General features: G+C 48.5%; 1 protein-coding gene across 10 annotated transcripts in view; it reads right to left on the reverse strand.

Moving 5' to 3' along the window:
• BCOR (BCL6 corepressor) overlaps positions 1–15,763 on the reverse strand; it is an 81,731-nt gene that overhangs the window by 6,439 nt on the left and 59,529 nt on the right. For all 10 annotated transcript variants that reach the window (XM_079325361.1, XM_079325362.1, XM_079325365.1 and 7 more), the window contains 3 exons: positions 10,939–11,267; positions 10,346–10,609; positions 4,146–4,312 (listed from right to left, as the gene is read on the reverse strand). In XM_079325361.1, coding sequence (XP_079181487.1) covers positions 4,146–4,312; positions 10,346–10,609; positions 10,939–11,267 — 760 coding nt within the window. The remainder of the gene's footprint in view (positions 1–4,145; positions 4,313–10,345; positions 10,610–10,938; positions 11,268–15,763) is intronic.

Here is a 15,763-nt window from a genome sequence, read left to right on the forward strand (position 1 = left end):
ATTGATTTAACGACACTCAGACGAGTTTATTAAAGGGTGCCTGGGCATTTCCCAGGAAGGAAAAATTGCAGCACATGGGCTGTAACCCTGTGATGGAACCTCCTTCTGCCTTTTTACAGGTCACCAAGCCCAACGTGGTGCTGCAGACAGAGGCAGAGGGGCAGGCAGAACCAGATTCGTCATCTGAGAGTACAGAGGGAGGCTGCCTGGGCATGAGAGGGAATTTATAGAGGCATGGGAAGGAAAGGCGTAGTAAAGCAGTGCGGAAGAAGGAAGAACAATAAATAGAAGGAAGGAAAGAAAACACTGGCAGGGATTGGAGGGGGGTTGGGGAGATTCCCCATAGATAAGTTAAGGAAGAAAAGGCCAAAACAGAGCAGTGACAGACTCTTTTACTGGCTAGAACAGCTTCTTGGCACGCTCAAGAGCGAGACCATGCAAAGGCACAGCTATTTGTTTGCTTCTCCCAGCAGGGCCAGCAGAGGAGGGAGTATTCTTCAGTCTTGGCAGAGTTTAACCATCCTCTTTATAGGATGCAAAAGCAACTACTGGAATAGGCAACTTTTTCAGATGTAAAAATAAAAGAAGATCCCTGGGAGTCCTCTCCTGGGCTGCTTTGCCATACAATCTCTTCCACCCAGAGCATCGTGGAAATAAACACTCTCTATCCCTAATGGTACAGTTAACGTAGCACAGCTCGTTTCTAAAACAAACCCTTCAAAAGGCCCCAGAAGGATCTGGGGACATCCGAGAGCTGCAATATCCTACAAAACACACACATCTGAAACCCTCTCTTGTGTACTGCCGAATTCTTCCTACTATTTTTACTGCCACTAGAGTCAGGAAAACATTTCACTGGGGGTTTATCATTCCACCACCAAAATTATAAACTATTTAGACCAGTCAGGCTTTGCTCTCAGCCTTTCAGGCACCACCAGAATCCTCCTCACTGCAGTAAGAGGTCCTGTAAGTCGCCCAGCAGTGCCATATCTCGGCGATTTGTTTTTATTTCCAGCCGCTCCGTTTGGCAAGGCTGCCCCGCGGAAGAGGCGAGTTGCAGGAGGGCAGCTATGCAGGCTGGCTCTTCTCTAACACACCGAGCTGCTGGAAGGTATGGCCGTGCCAAGAGCAGCTGAAAGGACACAGGAAGAGAGCCATCTTGGCATGGTACTCGCAGGGAAAAAAATAATTAAAAAAAAAAAAAAAAAGGCTGAGGTCATCAGCTGCCAGCGGGAAGGATCCAGCAAAACTAGCTGCAGAGAGAGAATCTAGCGAGGGAACTCTGAAGCAACACGGAGCCCTCGCTAACAGGCAGGGGACGTCTGTATTTTTGGCATGTGGCTTTGTTTCTGTAATGGCATGGGTTCAGCTGCAGAGGTAAGAGGAGAAGAACAGCGAGATAAGGCCGAATACAGGCGGCAAACAGCCTTGCTAATGTCAGTTCCAGCACCCCTAGTCGAGCTACTGCATTTACTGGGGTCCTGTCAGGGAAGGGAAGCTCTCACCTCTTAAGCACGGTCTATTATTATTTATAGGTAAGACGATTAAGAGCCCTTAGTGACTGCAGCACCTCGGAGACAGGTCTTAAAGATCTCCGGGTTCTACAATAATCTTTGATTAGGCACTAATTGAGCAGCAGAGTGCTTGTGTATTCAGGGTCTGCAGGCACTGTATGTGGTCTATCAGCATAGAGTTTAAGGGAAAAACATCCAAGACCTACCACATTTAGCCTGGGCAGATGTGCTGTGAATAGGGCAGAGAGGGACATCCTGTGCTGAGCTGGGGTGAAGGCTGGAGGGAAGGACTGCACCATTCCTACACCCCCAAACACCAGTCTGGCACTTTGTTTCTGTCTTCACCAAGATTTCTGATACTATCAGGAACCAGAGGCTGAACGCACGCCTCATCCCAAAACACACACAAGCAAAGCCAAAAAGCTGATCATAGCACCGGGAGATGCACAGACTTCACAGAACTTTGCTGCATCCTTCACATTCACACAGACACCCTGTACAGACCAAAGCCATACCCTCACCAGCCACAGCTTCTCAGCGTCCTCCAAAAAGCTGACAGCACAGGCAGCAAGGAACAGAGCCCAGGGCTCCAGGGGATCCCCCAGCTGCACTCCCACAGCTACATCACCCCTCCGAGATGCTTCATTAACAGGCTGAACACAGCTACACACATCACTGCCACTGTCTGCAGGCTTGAGAGCTTCCACAATAACTTAGGATAAGTGAGGTGGCAGAGGGGAAACTAAAAAGCATATTCAGAGTAATCAAAAAAAGCAGGGGAGAAGGGAAAGTCTCTGATGGTGCACTTTTGGAGGGTTTTTTGTTTTTCTTTTTAAGACTTAACTGTATTTCTAAGGGTTTAACATGTTCTGTAATTCAATTTTAAAAACAACACATCTGAGGAAGACTGACAAATCTTTCCTCCTAAAAGTTAAAGGAGAAAAACCTTCAAGAGAGAAACGGGACTTATCTTACGAGTTACTACAGAGCCAGAGCAGTCTGATCCTGCCAAAAGGCAGTGCATTACACAGATCCAAAGTTCCTTACAGAAGCTTCTGCTCTCTGTCCTGCCCAAATCAGACCATCTTTCCTCTGTATATTAGTTGTGGTTTGGATTCTTGCTGTCTGTTGGGCAGCTTTCCAAAGGAAAAGTAAGTCTGCCCTCAGAAAAGAGAGGCAACGGCACGCTGAGTTCTGGCATTACCATCTATGATCAGATCATCATTATGTTCATTTCTAGAATCCATTTTCCCAAAAACAACTTTTCAGGGTACACTGGCCAAGTTTCTTTCTTGAAAATCAGCTCAGTCTGTGACTAGAAATCAAAGGTGGACTCTAAACTGGTGGGTGATTAAGGCTGATCGGACACTTCCCAGGGATAATTTCCTATATAGGTTATTCCAGCGAGTGAGACAAAAATAATTTAGGATTCTTTTTACAGTAACTCACAGCTGTTGCACAGGTCACACATTAAAGCTCAGGGCAGCAGAAAATGCGAGGCTGTTTGTCAGCCTGGAGAGCTCAGAACTCTTACAAAGACGAGGGCGACAGAGGAGGAATCTGACAATCCAGTCTGGGTTTTAATGTTCCTCCAAAAAGCTTTACTTTGGGCTGTGATGGGCTGGTGATGGGCCGGGAACAATGGACCATCATGAACTTTAAATGGACCATCCCAACCAGACCTCTTTTTGTTTTCCTGACTCCTCCCTTTCCAAGTTAATAAATAAAGAGCTTAAAAACAAAAGAAGCAGACTCTTAGTTACGCTAATTTTACCTCCCTGGCTATTTGGATGGTGATAGGGAAGGCGATAAACCATTTAAGATAACAAGCTGCAGGAGATTCACAGAATACAAAGAGAGCTGTCTCCAAAATGCACAGACTGAATAACGCTCTGCATATGCTCAGGACAAGTTACCCCAAGGTCAGCCTCGCAGAGGTGGTCAAAGAGGTGCTTTAGGAGATACACAAGAAGCTTAAATAAAGGTCCAGAGCAGCATTTTTTCCTCCACAAAGCTAAAAAGAAAAGCTCGCTATCTATTCTGCCAGCACAGGAACTAAGCACTCCTACTATTCTGCGAAGGAAACGGAAAAAAGGGCTAATTCGGGATTAAAAAAAGAAAAAAGAAAAAGTAAATCCAAAATATCAAATGAGCAGATAGTTTAACAGTTCAGCAAACAGCATTTTTATACGGCGTAGACAGGACTCGCACACCCGATGGCCACAAAAGCCTGAAGTGCTCTCAAAAGTAACCCTGCTAAGGAGGCAAACTCCCCTTTTGGCACAGCTCAAAGGGCCTGGAGGGCACATGAGCAGGGCTGCAGCTCAAGTATCACTCCTTCCTGCCCTGCAGCTGGCAATTCCACCGACTAAGAAAACCCAACCAAAGCACAGCTTATTAAAATTCCCAGGAGAAAAAAGAAATCACCCCAAACTCGAGTCACAACAGGAGCGTGTCCCCACTGCTTTATCAACCAGAGAGCAGAGGAGGTCAGGCAGCGCTGCCCAAGGACCAGCAACAGGGCAGCGTTACCTGCTTAGGGCAGGGAGGCAGGAGCAGGGGAGGGTAAGGGAGAGGCACAGAGGGAAGGGAGGCAGAGATGAGCCGGTGCTGGGCCAGGGGGCTGCTCACCTGGTTCCATCCTGGGCGCTGCAGTTGACGTCGGCGCCGTACTCGAGGAGATGCCGCACGATGCTCAGCCAGCCCCTGGCACAGGCCTCGTGCAGGGCACAGTAACCCGCGTTGTCACGATGATTCACATCACACGCCTTGCTTTCCAAGCAGTACAGAACCACTTCCTGGAAACAGGAAGGAAAACAGAGGAAAGTCGAGTTGTTTCTTGCTGTGTAAATGGCGAGGATTTCTCTGCTCGAAGGAAGGGGGCTAAAGACAAAATCCCTATGATATGCTAAGTTACCCTCTGTGACACGGGTCAGTCAAAAGGAAAATAAAAGGGGGAGCTGTTGACAGTCCTGTCTGTTCAGGAGACATAGCAGAGACCACGACTTCCCCGAGCAGACTCATTTGGGCAACGTGACACTGAGAGCTCCATGCCCTGCAGGACCCTGTAACCCCCAACATCAGGAACTGTCACAGAGGAAGAATATAAAAATTTCACAGACAAAACTGACAATTGTTCCACTTCTGAGAACTTCTACACGTAAAGCTAGTGGGAGGTTTCTACTCTTCCATCTGCATTTTTTTAACAGAAAATTCTGCAAGAGCAACAGCAGCACAGCCAATGTCAGTTTGATTTTAAAAAGTAAAAGTGCACGACCCGAAACAAAACCCGTTTAAGACACACAAAGGATGGTTTGCTACCAGCAAACAAAAACCAGCCTGGCTGTATCGGGATTGGGGAAATCCCATTTTCACCCACCCAGGTTTTCTGCGTGCAGAAGTAAAGCAGGCGCCAGGTTCCAATAAGGAGCCCGGCGCCGCAGGAAGCCATGTGAATTTAACACAATTCATCTTGCAGTCAAATACACCACGCTCCAGAGCCTGGGCCAGGCTCGGCTCTGCGCTGCCGTGCAGCCTTGGAACAATGACTGCTCCATCACTCAACCGAAAATTCAGGATGGTGCGAGTCTTCCTCGGCTTGTGTCGGATGCAAACGAAGGCAAAACAAAACGAAGCGCATTTCTAAGGGATGTTCAATGCATAAAATAGCCCCCACGTTCCCAAAACAGTGGCAAACCATTAATTTTGCATGAGTGGCATCCTTGCAAAGCCAGATAAGGCACGGAGGGGGCGAGTGCTTGTCTCGCCGAACCAAGAGAATCAAACGGCGTCGGCCGCAGTGCATTTATTCCTCCCGTTTCAAAACAAACCGGAAAGCCCGCAAAAATCTGTGCTCTGGGTACACCTGACTCGAGAGCTGGTATCCAGGATACAGCATGAAGCTGCTCTTTTAGCAGGGCCTCACCAGCCAGGCTAGAGCTGAGAGATAATGAGCTGCCTGTCCCAAGCTCCAGAGTATCCCCTCCACCTGCCACAGGGGATGCACCCACCTACCCCAAAACACCCCCCCAGTTTAACCCAGGACCCCCACTGTCCCACCTCTCACCACAGAGGGGCTCTGAATGCTCCTGCTCATCAGCCCAAAGGCCAAAAATCACTCCAGAACAGATGATCTTTACCCTGCACATGCTCAAACCCTTAAGAAAGGGATGCATGAAATTATACTCCGGAGGTATGAATTTTCCTTCCAAACCAGACCTCCCTGCCAGGCAAATTGGCAGATGGATACAGGTAGCAGAAGCAGCTGCTGTATTCAGCACCACTTTCAGCATGCAGTTACCATTTAAAATAGACTTTGCAACTCAAAATAAAAGATGTTTCATCTATTTTTGTAAAAAGGAAAGGCTCGTCCTAGGGAGGAATACCTACTACTGGACAAAAAAGCTAATTTTGTTGGGCAATTCCATGTTAAGAGGCTATAAGAAGAATGTCATTAACCACAAAATGTAACCATAAAGACCATAAAACTCTACATTGTTAATTAATTAAATGCCTCATTAACTTTTTTTTAACATGATTTATTCAATTTACAAAAAAATTAGCCACCATTGCCAAAGACAGGAACATGTGGTGCCACAAACACACTTTTGGTTTCACAAGCATTTCTTGCTAAGGCTCAGGGAAGGCTGTGAGAATGCCACAGGGCAATTTAATGTCTGTTCAGGTGCTCTATTTAAACCAGCATTCTGAAAATCACTCACAGTTCATCCAAAGAGTGAAACTAGAACATAACCAGACACCTCCACTTCTGCTGCTTGCAGTTTCTCAGCCAAACTGCAAACAGCAACGTCAGGCTATGCACATATGCATGGTCCACCCTCATATACAAAGAGCTGCCATTCTTATGTACTCCTTTTCCAGGGGAAGAAGTCAGTATTCCCCAGGCCCCAAGAAGCACTATTCCAACCTCAAAACACAGCCCTTGGGTCAGGCATTACATGCTGAGCCTTAGCACTTGCCCCCAGCATCACAGCAAAGCCCTGAAGTGATGTCTGCTCCTGGGCAGGATGCAGGAGCCCCAGGGTGGCTGTGCAGGGACAGGATGATGCTCTGGAGCTGCTGCTCCTGTGGCAGTGACTCTGGGAACTCCCTGTGCCTGGGTAAGCCCTGCCTCCACCTGTGTTTAAACACCCTGTCACACACCACACACTCTGCTAATTTCACTGCCTTCCCAGGAAGGATTTAATAACAAACTGATGAGGGAACTTTCCAAGCCCACTGTCTGGTTTGACCCCAGCCATCAGCCAAGCCCCAGGCAGCCTCATTCATTCACTCACTCACTCACTCACTCACTCACTCACTCACTCACTCACTCACTCACTCATTCACTCACTCACTCACTCACTCACTCACTCACTCACTCATTCACTCACTCACTCACTCACTCACTCACTCACTCACTCACTCACTCACTCACTCACTCACTCACTCACTCACTCACTCATTCACTCACTCACTCACTCACTCACTCACTCACTCACTCACTCACTCACTCACTCACTCCCCCACCAGCAGGACCAGGGGGAGAATGAGAGAATCACAAGGGTCAAAGGTGGAAAACTTGTGGGCTGAGATAAAGACAGTTTAATAGGGAAAGCAAAAGCCATGCACACAAGCAAAGCAAAACAAGGAATTAATTTACTGCTTCCCATGGCTGGGCAGGTGTTCAGCCATCTCCAGGAGAGCAGGGCCCCATCCCACTTATTGGTGACTTGGGAAGAAAAACATCACTCCAAACGTCCTGCCACCCTTCCCCCCCACTTTATACACTGTGCCATGATGTGTTATGGTCTGGAATATTCCTTTGGTCAATTTGGGTCCCCTGTCCCAGCTATGTTTCCTCCGAGCCTCCTCACCAGTGTGGCAGTAGGAAAAGCAGGAAAGGCCTTGGATCTGTGTAAGCCCTGCTCAGCAATAACAAAAACATTTCTATATTATCATCACTGTGCTCAGCACAGATCCAAAATACTGCCCCATACCAGCCACTGGGAAGAAAATTAACCCTACCCCAGCCAAAACCAGCACATCCAGACACACACCAAAAAGCAACATAATTGCAGAAAGACAGCCAGACAGTATTTCGTCTCACATCAAATTCATTACACAAGCCTTTTGTAATTTTTTTCCCAAAAAGACTGCGCTCCCTGTAATTCCCTCTTCACAAAAAGTAAATTACAGTTTTAAGACTACCATTATCTCAAGTCATTTGTTTCAAATGGGGAAAACAGAATGGATTTAGGGATGGTAACATCCTGCTGAAGCATGGCCTGGAGCCGAAGCCTAGGAAGGGAAAGGCAAAGCTTCCCAGCAGCATCATCAGGGATTTCCAGCACTGAAGACCATTTGCTGCACTGTCTTTAAGTAGCCTTGCTGGCTGCAGCCCTGCAATTTATCTGACCAGACACAAGCCACACTTGTCCTTCGACATTTCACACTCGGGTCAGCTTTGCACACAAAATTGTATCTGCCCATGTCCTGCTTCCTGCAGTGATCTGGGGCACATCTGCACCGTGGGACTGAGCAGCACAGAGGCTCATGGCCAAGCAGCATCGGGCTCCCCATGGGTGCAGCAGCGATACACACAGCCTGCCAGCACCTCTGCGTGCTGAAGGGTTTGGAGTGGGATCTCTGCACAGCCTCAGGGCATCCCTGCTGCAGAAGCAGGCAGGCTGCCAAGGGCAGGCACGAGCTCATCCGGTCTCAGGGCAATCCAGCATTCCTGCCAGGGCTCGGCGGTGCCCTGCGGTGCCAGCCGCTTCCAGCTCCAGCCCTGAATCAGCACTCGGCTCCCTCTGCGAGCTGTGCCCTGACACTGCAAACCCAGCTGCCTCCCTGCCACCCAGCTGGCAAAGGGCCACACCACAGCAGCCAGGGAACCTGCTGTGTGCCCACCAGAGGTGGCTGCCCTGCTAAGAGGGGTGGCAGAAAACTGACCTGTGTGCTTGCCACAGGTCACATCACACGTTACCCTGACTCATCCAGATTTTTCTTCTTTTTTTTATTTTTAAACATACTTCTTCACCATTCTCATTCTTTGCCCAGACAGAAGAAATTCAGCTTTCTACTAACTGCAGTAGTCTCATCACTATCAAGCAAACCCCTCAGCTATGGAGCTTCCATGGGTGATCAAACTATCACAGCTCACCATGAGCCACACAGCTCCAACAGGGTGGCACAGCCACCCATCACTCTGAGCCTTGAAAAACACAATGTCACATTCTGGCAGCAGTCTGGGTGCATGGACTGGGCTCTTCCCCTGTCCTTTATTCCACCAGCAACAGAACCAACTGCTGCATGGTCAACACCACCTGAACAATCAAATCAAACTAGCTGAATATTTAAGCCTATTAAAAACATGGTGTTCACTTGAACTTTTGGGTGAATTCAAGTCAGAAAATAAAAATCCCCAACCAGCTGACAATGGGGAGGCATGGTGGCACACAGTGTTACTACCCACACCTTGGTGAGCCTGGGTATCCCCTGCTTTCTGCAATCAGCCAATTTGATAGCAGAGAGCTCCTGCTATCAAAGCAAATGCAGAGCCCTGGGGCCCAGCTTGAGCAAGACATCAGCCCATCACCAAGTTTGGGAGCAGCTCCCATTGAGCTGAAGTGCTGGGCACAGACAGCCAACTGCCCAAGCACAGTCACCCTGACACATCCCAGAAAATACACACCAAGAGCTTGGAGCACATGCTACAACACGTTTTGATTGCGGACCCACATAAAATTAACCCATTTAAATTAAGGAGAATATAACAGCAATGTTGTAATAATCACCTCTCCCAGCTAGAAGAAGCCTTTGCCTAAGGTAAACAAAACCTTTCCAATAAACCCTGCCTTCCAGAGCTGGATAAGGCCTTGCTCCACACAAAGCTCTCTCCAGCTATACAAAGGGCATTTCAAGGTTTCAGCAAATCCCCAAGGTGGGCAGGTCCCACCAGGACCTGGGCTGATGCCACCTTCCCACGTGGGGCTCAATCCCAGCTCCCAGATCCAAGCAGCCTCTCAGCAGCACAGCAAACCCTGCAGCCATGCTGAGGGCAGCAGCCACTCTCTGCAATGAAACACCTCTGCACCAGATCTGAAATCGAGCAACAACGACGCTCATACCTACATGCCCATATTTCCCCAATAAAAGCGTGCTTCAAAAAGGCAGAGCTAAGGGATTCATCGGTTTCTGATTTTGGTAGCAACAGGGGGCCCCTTTCATTAGACAACATTGTTCCAGCTACACCAAGCAGCTCCAGACGCCGAGTATAAAGCATGCAGAGTGCTCCTATGATGCGTCTGATCATGCAAGAGGACACTCCAAGCGCTACATCCTGTGTCACATACCAGATACTCCTTGGAGAGAAGAACAAAAATAAAACCCTTCTCCTAAACTACGGCCTCTTCACAAACAACAAAAGCAGAAAACATACAGCTCATTAAAGATCACCATAAAGATTACTTGGGAGGGGAAAAAAAATAAAATACGTTCGTTCTGTTTGCAGATGGTTTATATTTAAAGGGGAAGTGAGGGTTACCAGTAAAACTTCACCCTTTGCTCGTTCCCGTGGGATGCTGCTCACCCTGCACCCCTGCCAGCTGCCCCAGCAGCGCTGGGGAGTCACTCCCACAGCAACCTGCCTCCAAACCCCACGCACCAGGGAAGGGAAACCAGCAGGGGAACGGGGGCTACAAGTTCCAACGACCCAACCTAAAGCTGCTCATCTGCACAATTTCCATCTATAAAACCGGGAAGAGGATTTAAACTATTGAAATCGAAAAAAGAAAGAATAGAAGCCATGATCCCACAGGGAGCCTTACCTCGTAGCCCAGGCGCGCCGCCCGCTGCAGCAGCGTCTCCCCCGCGTTCTTGTTGACGATGAGGCGCCGTGCCTCGGGGGGCATGGGCCGGCTGGGGGTGCTCTCCTGCGGGGGGCTGGCCAGGGGCAGCGGGGGCTGCGCCACCGGGAGCAGCGGGGGCTGCTGCAGGCGCTCGTACAGCCTGGGCTCGTACGGCTTGGCTGGCGAGGAGTCGCAGTCTGAACTCGGCTCCGGCCGCTTCCTGGCTTTCCTCGTTAGCGTTACCTGCCAAAGCCATGACAGAGGGGGTTTTTTATCTTTGTTTGCACAGTACAGCGATGGGACTGTATTTGTCAGCGAGGAATTACACTTTTCTACTCGTATTTAATTTTTTAAGGAAGGCCCCGCTAGAGCTTTTAAACACAAGATGCTTCACCCCTGCAACAGTGCCTTCAACTAAGGTTAAGAAAAGCAAACACACAATGTGCAAAGCATCCACAGACAAATCTGAACGCAATCCCCGCTACCCTGCATGCACGACAGTGCATTAGTTTTAAGCAAGCTGGCTCTGCCATCTCAGAGGCCAGTGGACAATTAAGTCTAAATAAAGATACCTTATCTTCAGCATTTTCGATATCTGTGGTGTCATCCCCTGTCAGAGATGACCTCCTTCTCCTCTCCTGCAGTGCCAAGTGTTTTGTTTTACACTGACGTTTCCCTGATGGCTTCTCACACTCGCTGTATTTCGGCAGCAGAGATGCATGTTGGAAATCCTCCTCCTCGTCTGTGTACAGCCCATCTGTCTTCCGGCTTTCTTTAATTTTCTGCTGTTTGGCAGCCAACCTCGAGGCTGGAGTACAGCTTGGCTGAGCCTGCCTTTTGCTGTTTGCATTGGTGGATGAAAGGCTCTTCATGTGCGGAGACACCGGGAATACGGGCAAGCCTAAATGGGAAGGAAAGGCATTACACATCGCATGGTGCGTTAAAAGCAAAATGCATTGCTAGCACTTAACACAAGCTCCTCAACTGCTTAAGAGATCTACAATTACATTTTCAAATCATTAATATTTTAAGTGTTCCACATCCAAACTGCAAACAGCACCTCGCCCGTTGATGCCACACTAGTGGTTCTCGGGCTCTGATAAAAACCCCTGAATGAAATGCCCTGCACAGTGCAGGGCAGTGCCAGGGCCGTGGGGATGTGTGCCAGGCCAGCCTGGCAGTGCCACAGCCCGGCCACCACGGGCTCAGCTGCAGGGAAAAACTTGCCTCTTGACCTAGGACTGCCTGATCTGAAGGGGAACCAACTACTCCAGCAGCCTGGGCCCAGGCTTGTCTCAGAGGGATGCAAGTGCAGACACGGGGATGGTGTGGGAAGAGGGGACAGGAAGAAAGGTGGGAGCATGGATCAGATTTTAATGGGACAGCACAGGTGGGGATGTTGAGCTTAGCCCCAGTACAGCCACAAGACAGGGAACACCTCCTAGGCAGCATTTTGACTTCAAAAACAAGCCAAGAGGAGAAAGACTACTCAAGGAGATGTCCCTACAGAAGTTCTGTGCAAGCTCTCTACCAGAAAGCACAGGGATTTTGCAGGAAAAGCGATCAGATGTTTTTCTTCCCCCAAGAACTCCACTCAGAAGTGAGTCTTTCTGGGACATTGGGACAATAAAGCCAATGCTCTGCTGCCTGTGACAGGATACTGGCAGGGCTGGGTTTTCTCTGGGGGTTAGCTCCAACAAGCTGGATCACACAATCTGGGCCACATGCAAAAAGAATGGTTAGTTTTGGGGTTTTTTTTTCAGAGTGCAAGCAGGCTTACAACAAAACAAGGACAGGAAAGTTGACTTTTTATAGCCTGAATTTCCCTTGGGAGGAGAATTGAGGTGACCTCAGAACCAACTTCTCTGCAAAAAAATTAAAGGTTGCTGGAAAGGAAGGGACACTTCAGCCAAACAACACCACAACACCAAGGGAAGGTGTGGAAAAAACTTTGAGGACTTGAAAGAGGCTCCATTGCTCTGAGAAGTCTCTGAAATGATGCTACTTTCAGAAGAAAAGAGATGGCAGGAGCAAATAAGGAGGTGCTCAGAGGAGAGACACCCTTACTTAAGGAGACTCGGTCCGGAACCAGTTGGTAAAATAAGAAAATAAAATCTAGAATCGTCTTGGTGGGCAGTTTCACACTTTAGTCTTCCTTTAAAAATAGATCTGTGAAAGAAACTCACAGAAGGCTTTCTAGATTAAGGATGAAAACAGAAATCCCTCAGTTCTTTTGAGCCACTTTCTAGAAAAAGACACAAACCACGTCTTGCCAAGCAGATGTCAGGGAATTTATGGGACACATGATGTGCAGATTGTTCAGCAAAAATCATGTAAGTTTTTCAGGCTTTGCAATACTGAAGGAAGACACCTAGTTGTAGGCTGTGCCTGTGGATGCAAGGGTGTCTTTCCAACTCTTCCCAGCACGAAGTAAGGAGTGTGTTCCCAACTAAGTAGCATGTGAAAAGCCCAATTCCAACACAGAAGTACCATCATTACCTACTTAATCACTTAGTAAAGAAAAAAAAGATTGAAAAGATGGAAAGCAACAGTGAGGAGCTCTGGTAAGTGCAAATGGAACAAACAGCTGCATGCAAAAAAACTACAATAGAATGGAAAACTCACAGGTCTGGAGGAGGACAAATACTGAGAGGATGGAGGAAAGAAAAACACAGGAAGCTTATCTCAAAGAACTGCAGGCCTTCCCATGCAGAGATGCCGAGGCATTGAAAGCAGAAGTTTAATCACCACAAAAAATGTCTACTTCTGCCTGCAAACTCCACATCAACTCTGTGCTTCACTTTGACCCTCCACAGTGGTGACAGCAGGCACCAGGCTAAATGTGCACTGGAGCTAAGAGATAGAGAGCAGCTATGCTGTGCACCCAGGGGCTTCAGGATCAATAACATTGCAAGACACAGAAAAAGCCAAGCATCAGCCTGGCAAATGCAAGACAACAGGGACAGAAAAGCAGCAAGTGATTATTCCTGGAATCCCACCCCACCTCTCTGACCACGTGAAGAGAGAAGAAATACAAGAGTGAGCGGGAACGTACCTAAATATCCATGGAAAAAAAGAAAACCCAAAACAAAAATCCCAAAAAGCTCAGGTCTCTGAGTGATGTGGGTTGTGACAAGTGTGACTCAGAGCAGGACCTGTCCCCTTCCCACAGGATCGGGCTGCTGAGCTGCCCGTGAGGAAAAGCAGCTGCTGCCGTCACCTGAACTCGCCTGCTCAGCTCCCAGCCACAGCTGCCTCCTCCTGCCTGCAGCCCCAGGCAGCTCCCAGGGGCTGGCACATGCTTCCCAGTGGGAGAGATCCTCCTGGCTCCTCTCCTCAGGGCTTTTGTTTCCACTCTGTTCAGGATTTCTCCCCGGGAGCATCAGGAGAGCTGGCACTGCACTGCCAGCAGCAGCACAGTGTTACTGCTCAGCTGGGACCCCAGCACAGCCCGTGGCTTCTTGGTCACAGGGATGATGCCCTGAGGCATCACAGACCTGCTATACCCTGGAGACCTGGCACAGTAACCTCCCTCTGCAACAGGATCAGAGAATTGTAAAATGGTTTGGGTTGGAAGGGAGATCATCCCTTAAAGACCATCCAGTTCTAACCCCCTGCCACAGGCAGGGACACATTTCACTAGACCTGGTTGCTCAGAGCCCCATCTAACCTGGCCCTAAACACCTTCAAAGATGTGGCAGCCTGTTTCCAGCCTGTGCAGCCTGGTCCAGTGCCTCACCACTCTCACAGTCAAGAATTCCTTCCCAATAACCTAATCTAATAAGCCTACCCTCTGGCAGCCTAAATCTGTTACCACTTGTCCTATATCACTATACACCCTTGTCAAAAGTCCCTCTCCAGCTCTCTTAGAGCCCACTTTTAGTTTTGGAAGGTGCTATAAAGTCTCCCCAGAGCCTTCTCTTCTCTGGGCTTAACAACCCCAACCCCCTCAGCCTGTCATCCTAGCAGAGGTGATCCAGCCCCTTGATTTCATTTGTGGCCTCCTCTGGATTTCCCCCAGCAGGTCCACGTTTTTCCCACGTTGGGGGCCCAACAACTGGAGACAGCACTGCAGGTGGGGGTCTCACAGGAGCAGAGCAGAGAGACAGGATCACCTCCCTTGATGTACTGCCCAAACTGCTTTGGATAAATACAACTGGAGGAACGAACTCAGAAGTCAGAAACCTCCACATTCCCAGAGATTTGCAAGCAGGAGTGGAAAATCATCCTGTTAATGTTAGTCTGAGGCTTCAGAAGCACAGAGGCAACCCTCATGTTCTGTCACAGCCTGCTCCTTGGGATACAACCAGCTGCCCAGCAGCAGAGACTGCCACAACTGCAGGCAGTGCTTGAGCACAGAGAACAGCTGTTCCTAGCCCCAAACTGGGAAAAAAAAAAAATAATAATAAAAAAAAAAAGCTGCAAGTGGCAATGAATATTCTCATATTTCTCACATTCACAGTCTCTGCTTGCTTAAGAAAAGTTTGAGGACCAGTCCTGAGCAAGACAAACAAGCTGGAAGTCTCCATCCTCATGAGACTGTCATGCAGAGGATGCTCTGTCACACAGTGGGGAAAAATGTCCTCATCTCAGTCAACTAAGAACAAGGAGATTCAAAAGTTTACACTTCAACATGGCTACAGAAGCACCAGCAGAATTACCTGAATGATATCCACTGTCTTTGTACAATGAAGAGCGAGGCACAATTTAGTGAAGTTTATGATTTTATAGCAGCTTCCAAACCCAAGAGTTTTTTCATAGCCATAGAGCAATTCAACTGAATGCCTTTGGGAATGGTGCATAAATTGGGAGCCACCTCTTTTTCTTTCCCGAGGCCATGAGCCTGTCACTACCACAGGAGGCATTGCAGGGGAAAGTGAGAGCATCCTTACACAACACAGCTTCTTGTTAGTGGCCCTTGTTTAATCTCTACAAGGTATCTCTCTAAAAGCACAAAGGTGAGGGGCAGGGGTGTTAGAGCCCATACCATGCTCGCCAAGGCAGCACATAAAGCAAGGAAGTAAGAGTCAAAGCTCCTTTTATACCAAGTTTTGATCTCCTGCTCCACAAATCCTTTTGGAGAACCTCCCCCATCAATAAGCATCAAAGTTTGGGGGGTTCTGCCCTCAGATAATCCTACCAAGGAGAAGGACAGATGAGGAGCTTTAGGATCTAAGGGAAGTTGATACTTTTTGCCTGAGACTGTTTCAGAGACACTACCAAGGAAAATCCTCACTGGCACAGGGTGATCTGGACTCGGTCCCTTCCATGGCGTGGGACAAGAGGATACACTCTCCTCACACTTCTCTCTTTCAGGGGGATCTCAGCTAAATTACAGGTTAGGACAGTTATAATGTGAATGTCTTCCAGCCCATGAAGCTCCCAGATTTGTGAAGG

This window comes from Erithacus rubecula (assembly GCF_903797595.1).
Source record: "Erithacus rubecula genome assembly, chromosome: 1".
Taxonomy (NCBI): Eukaryota; Metazoa; Chordata; class Aves; order Passeriformes; family Muscicapidae; genus Erithacus; species Erithacus rubecula.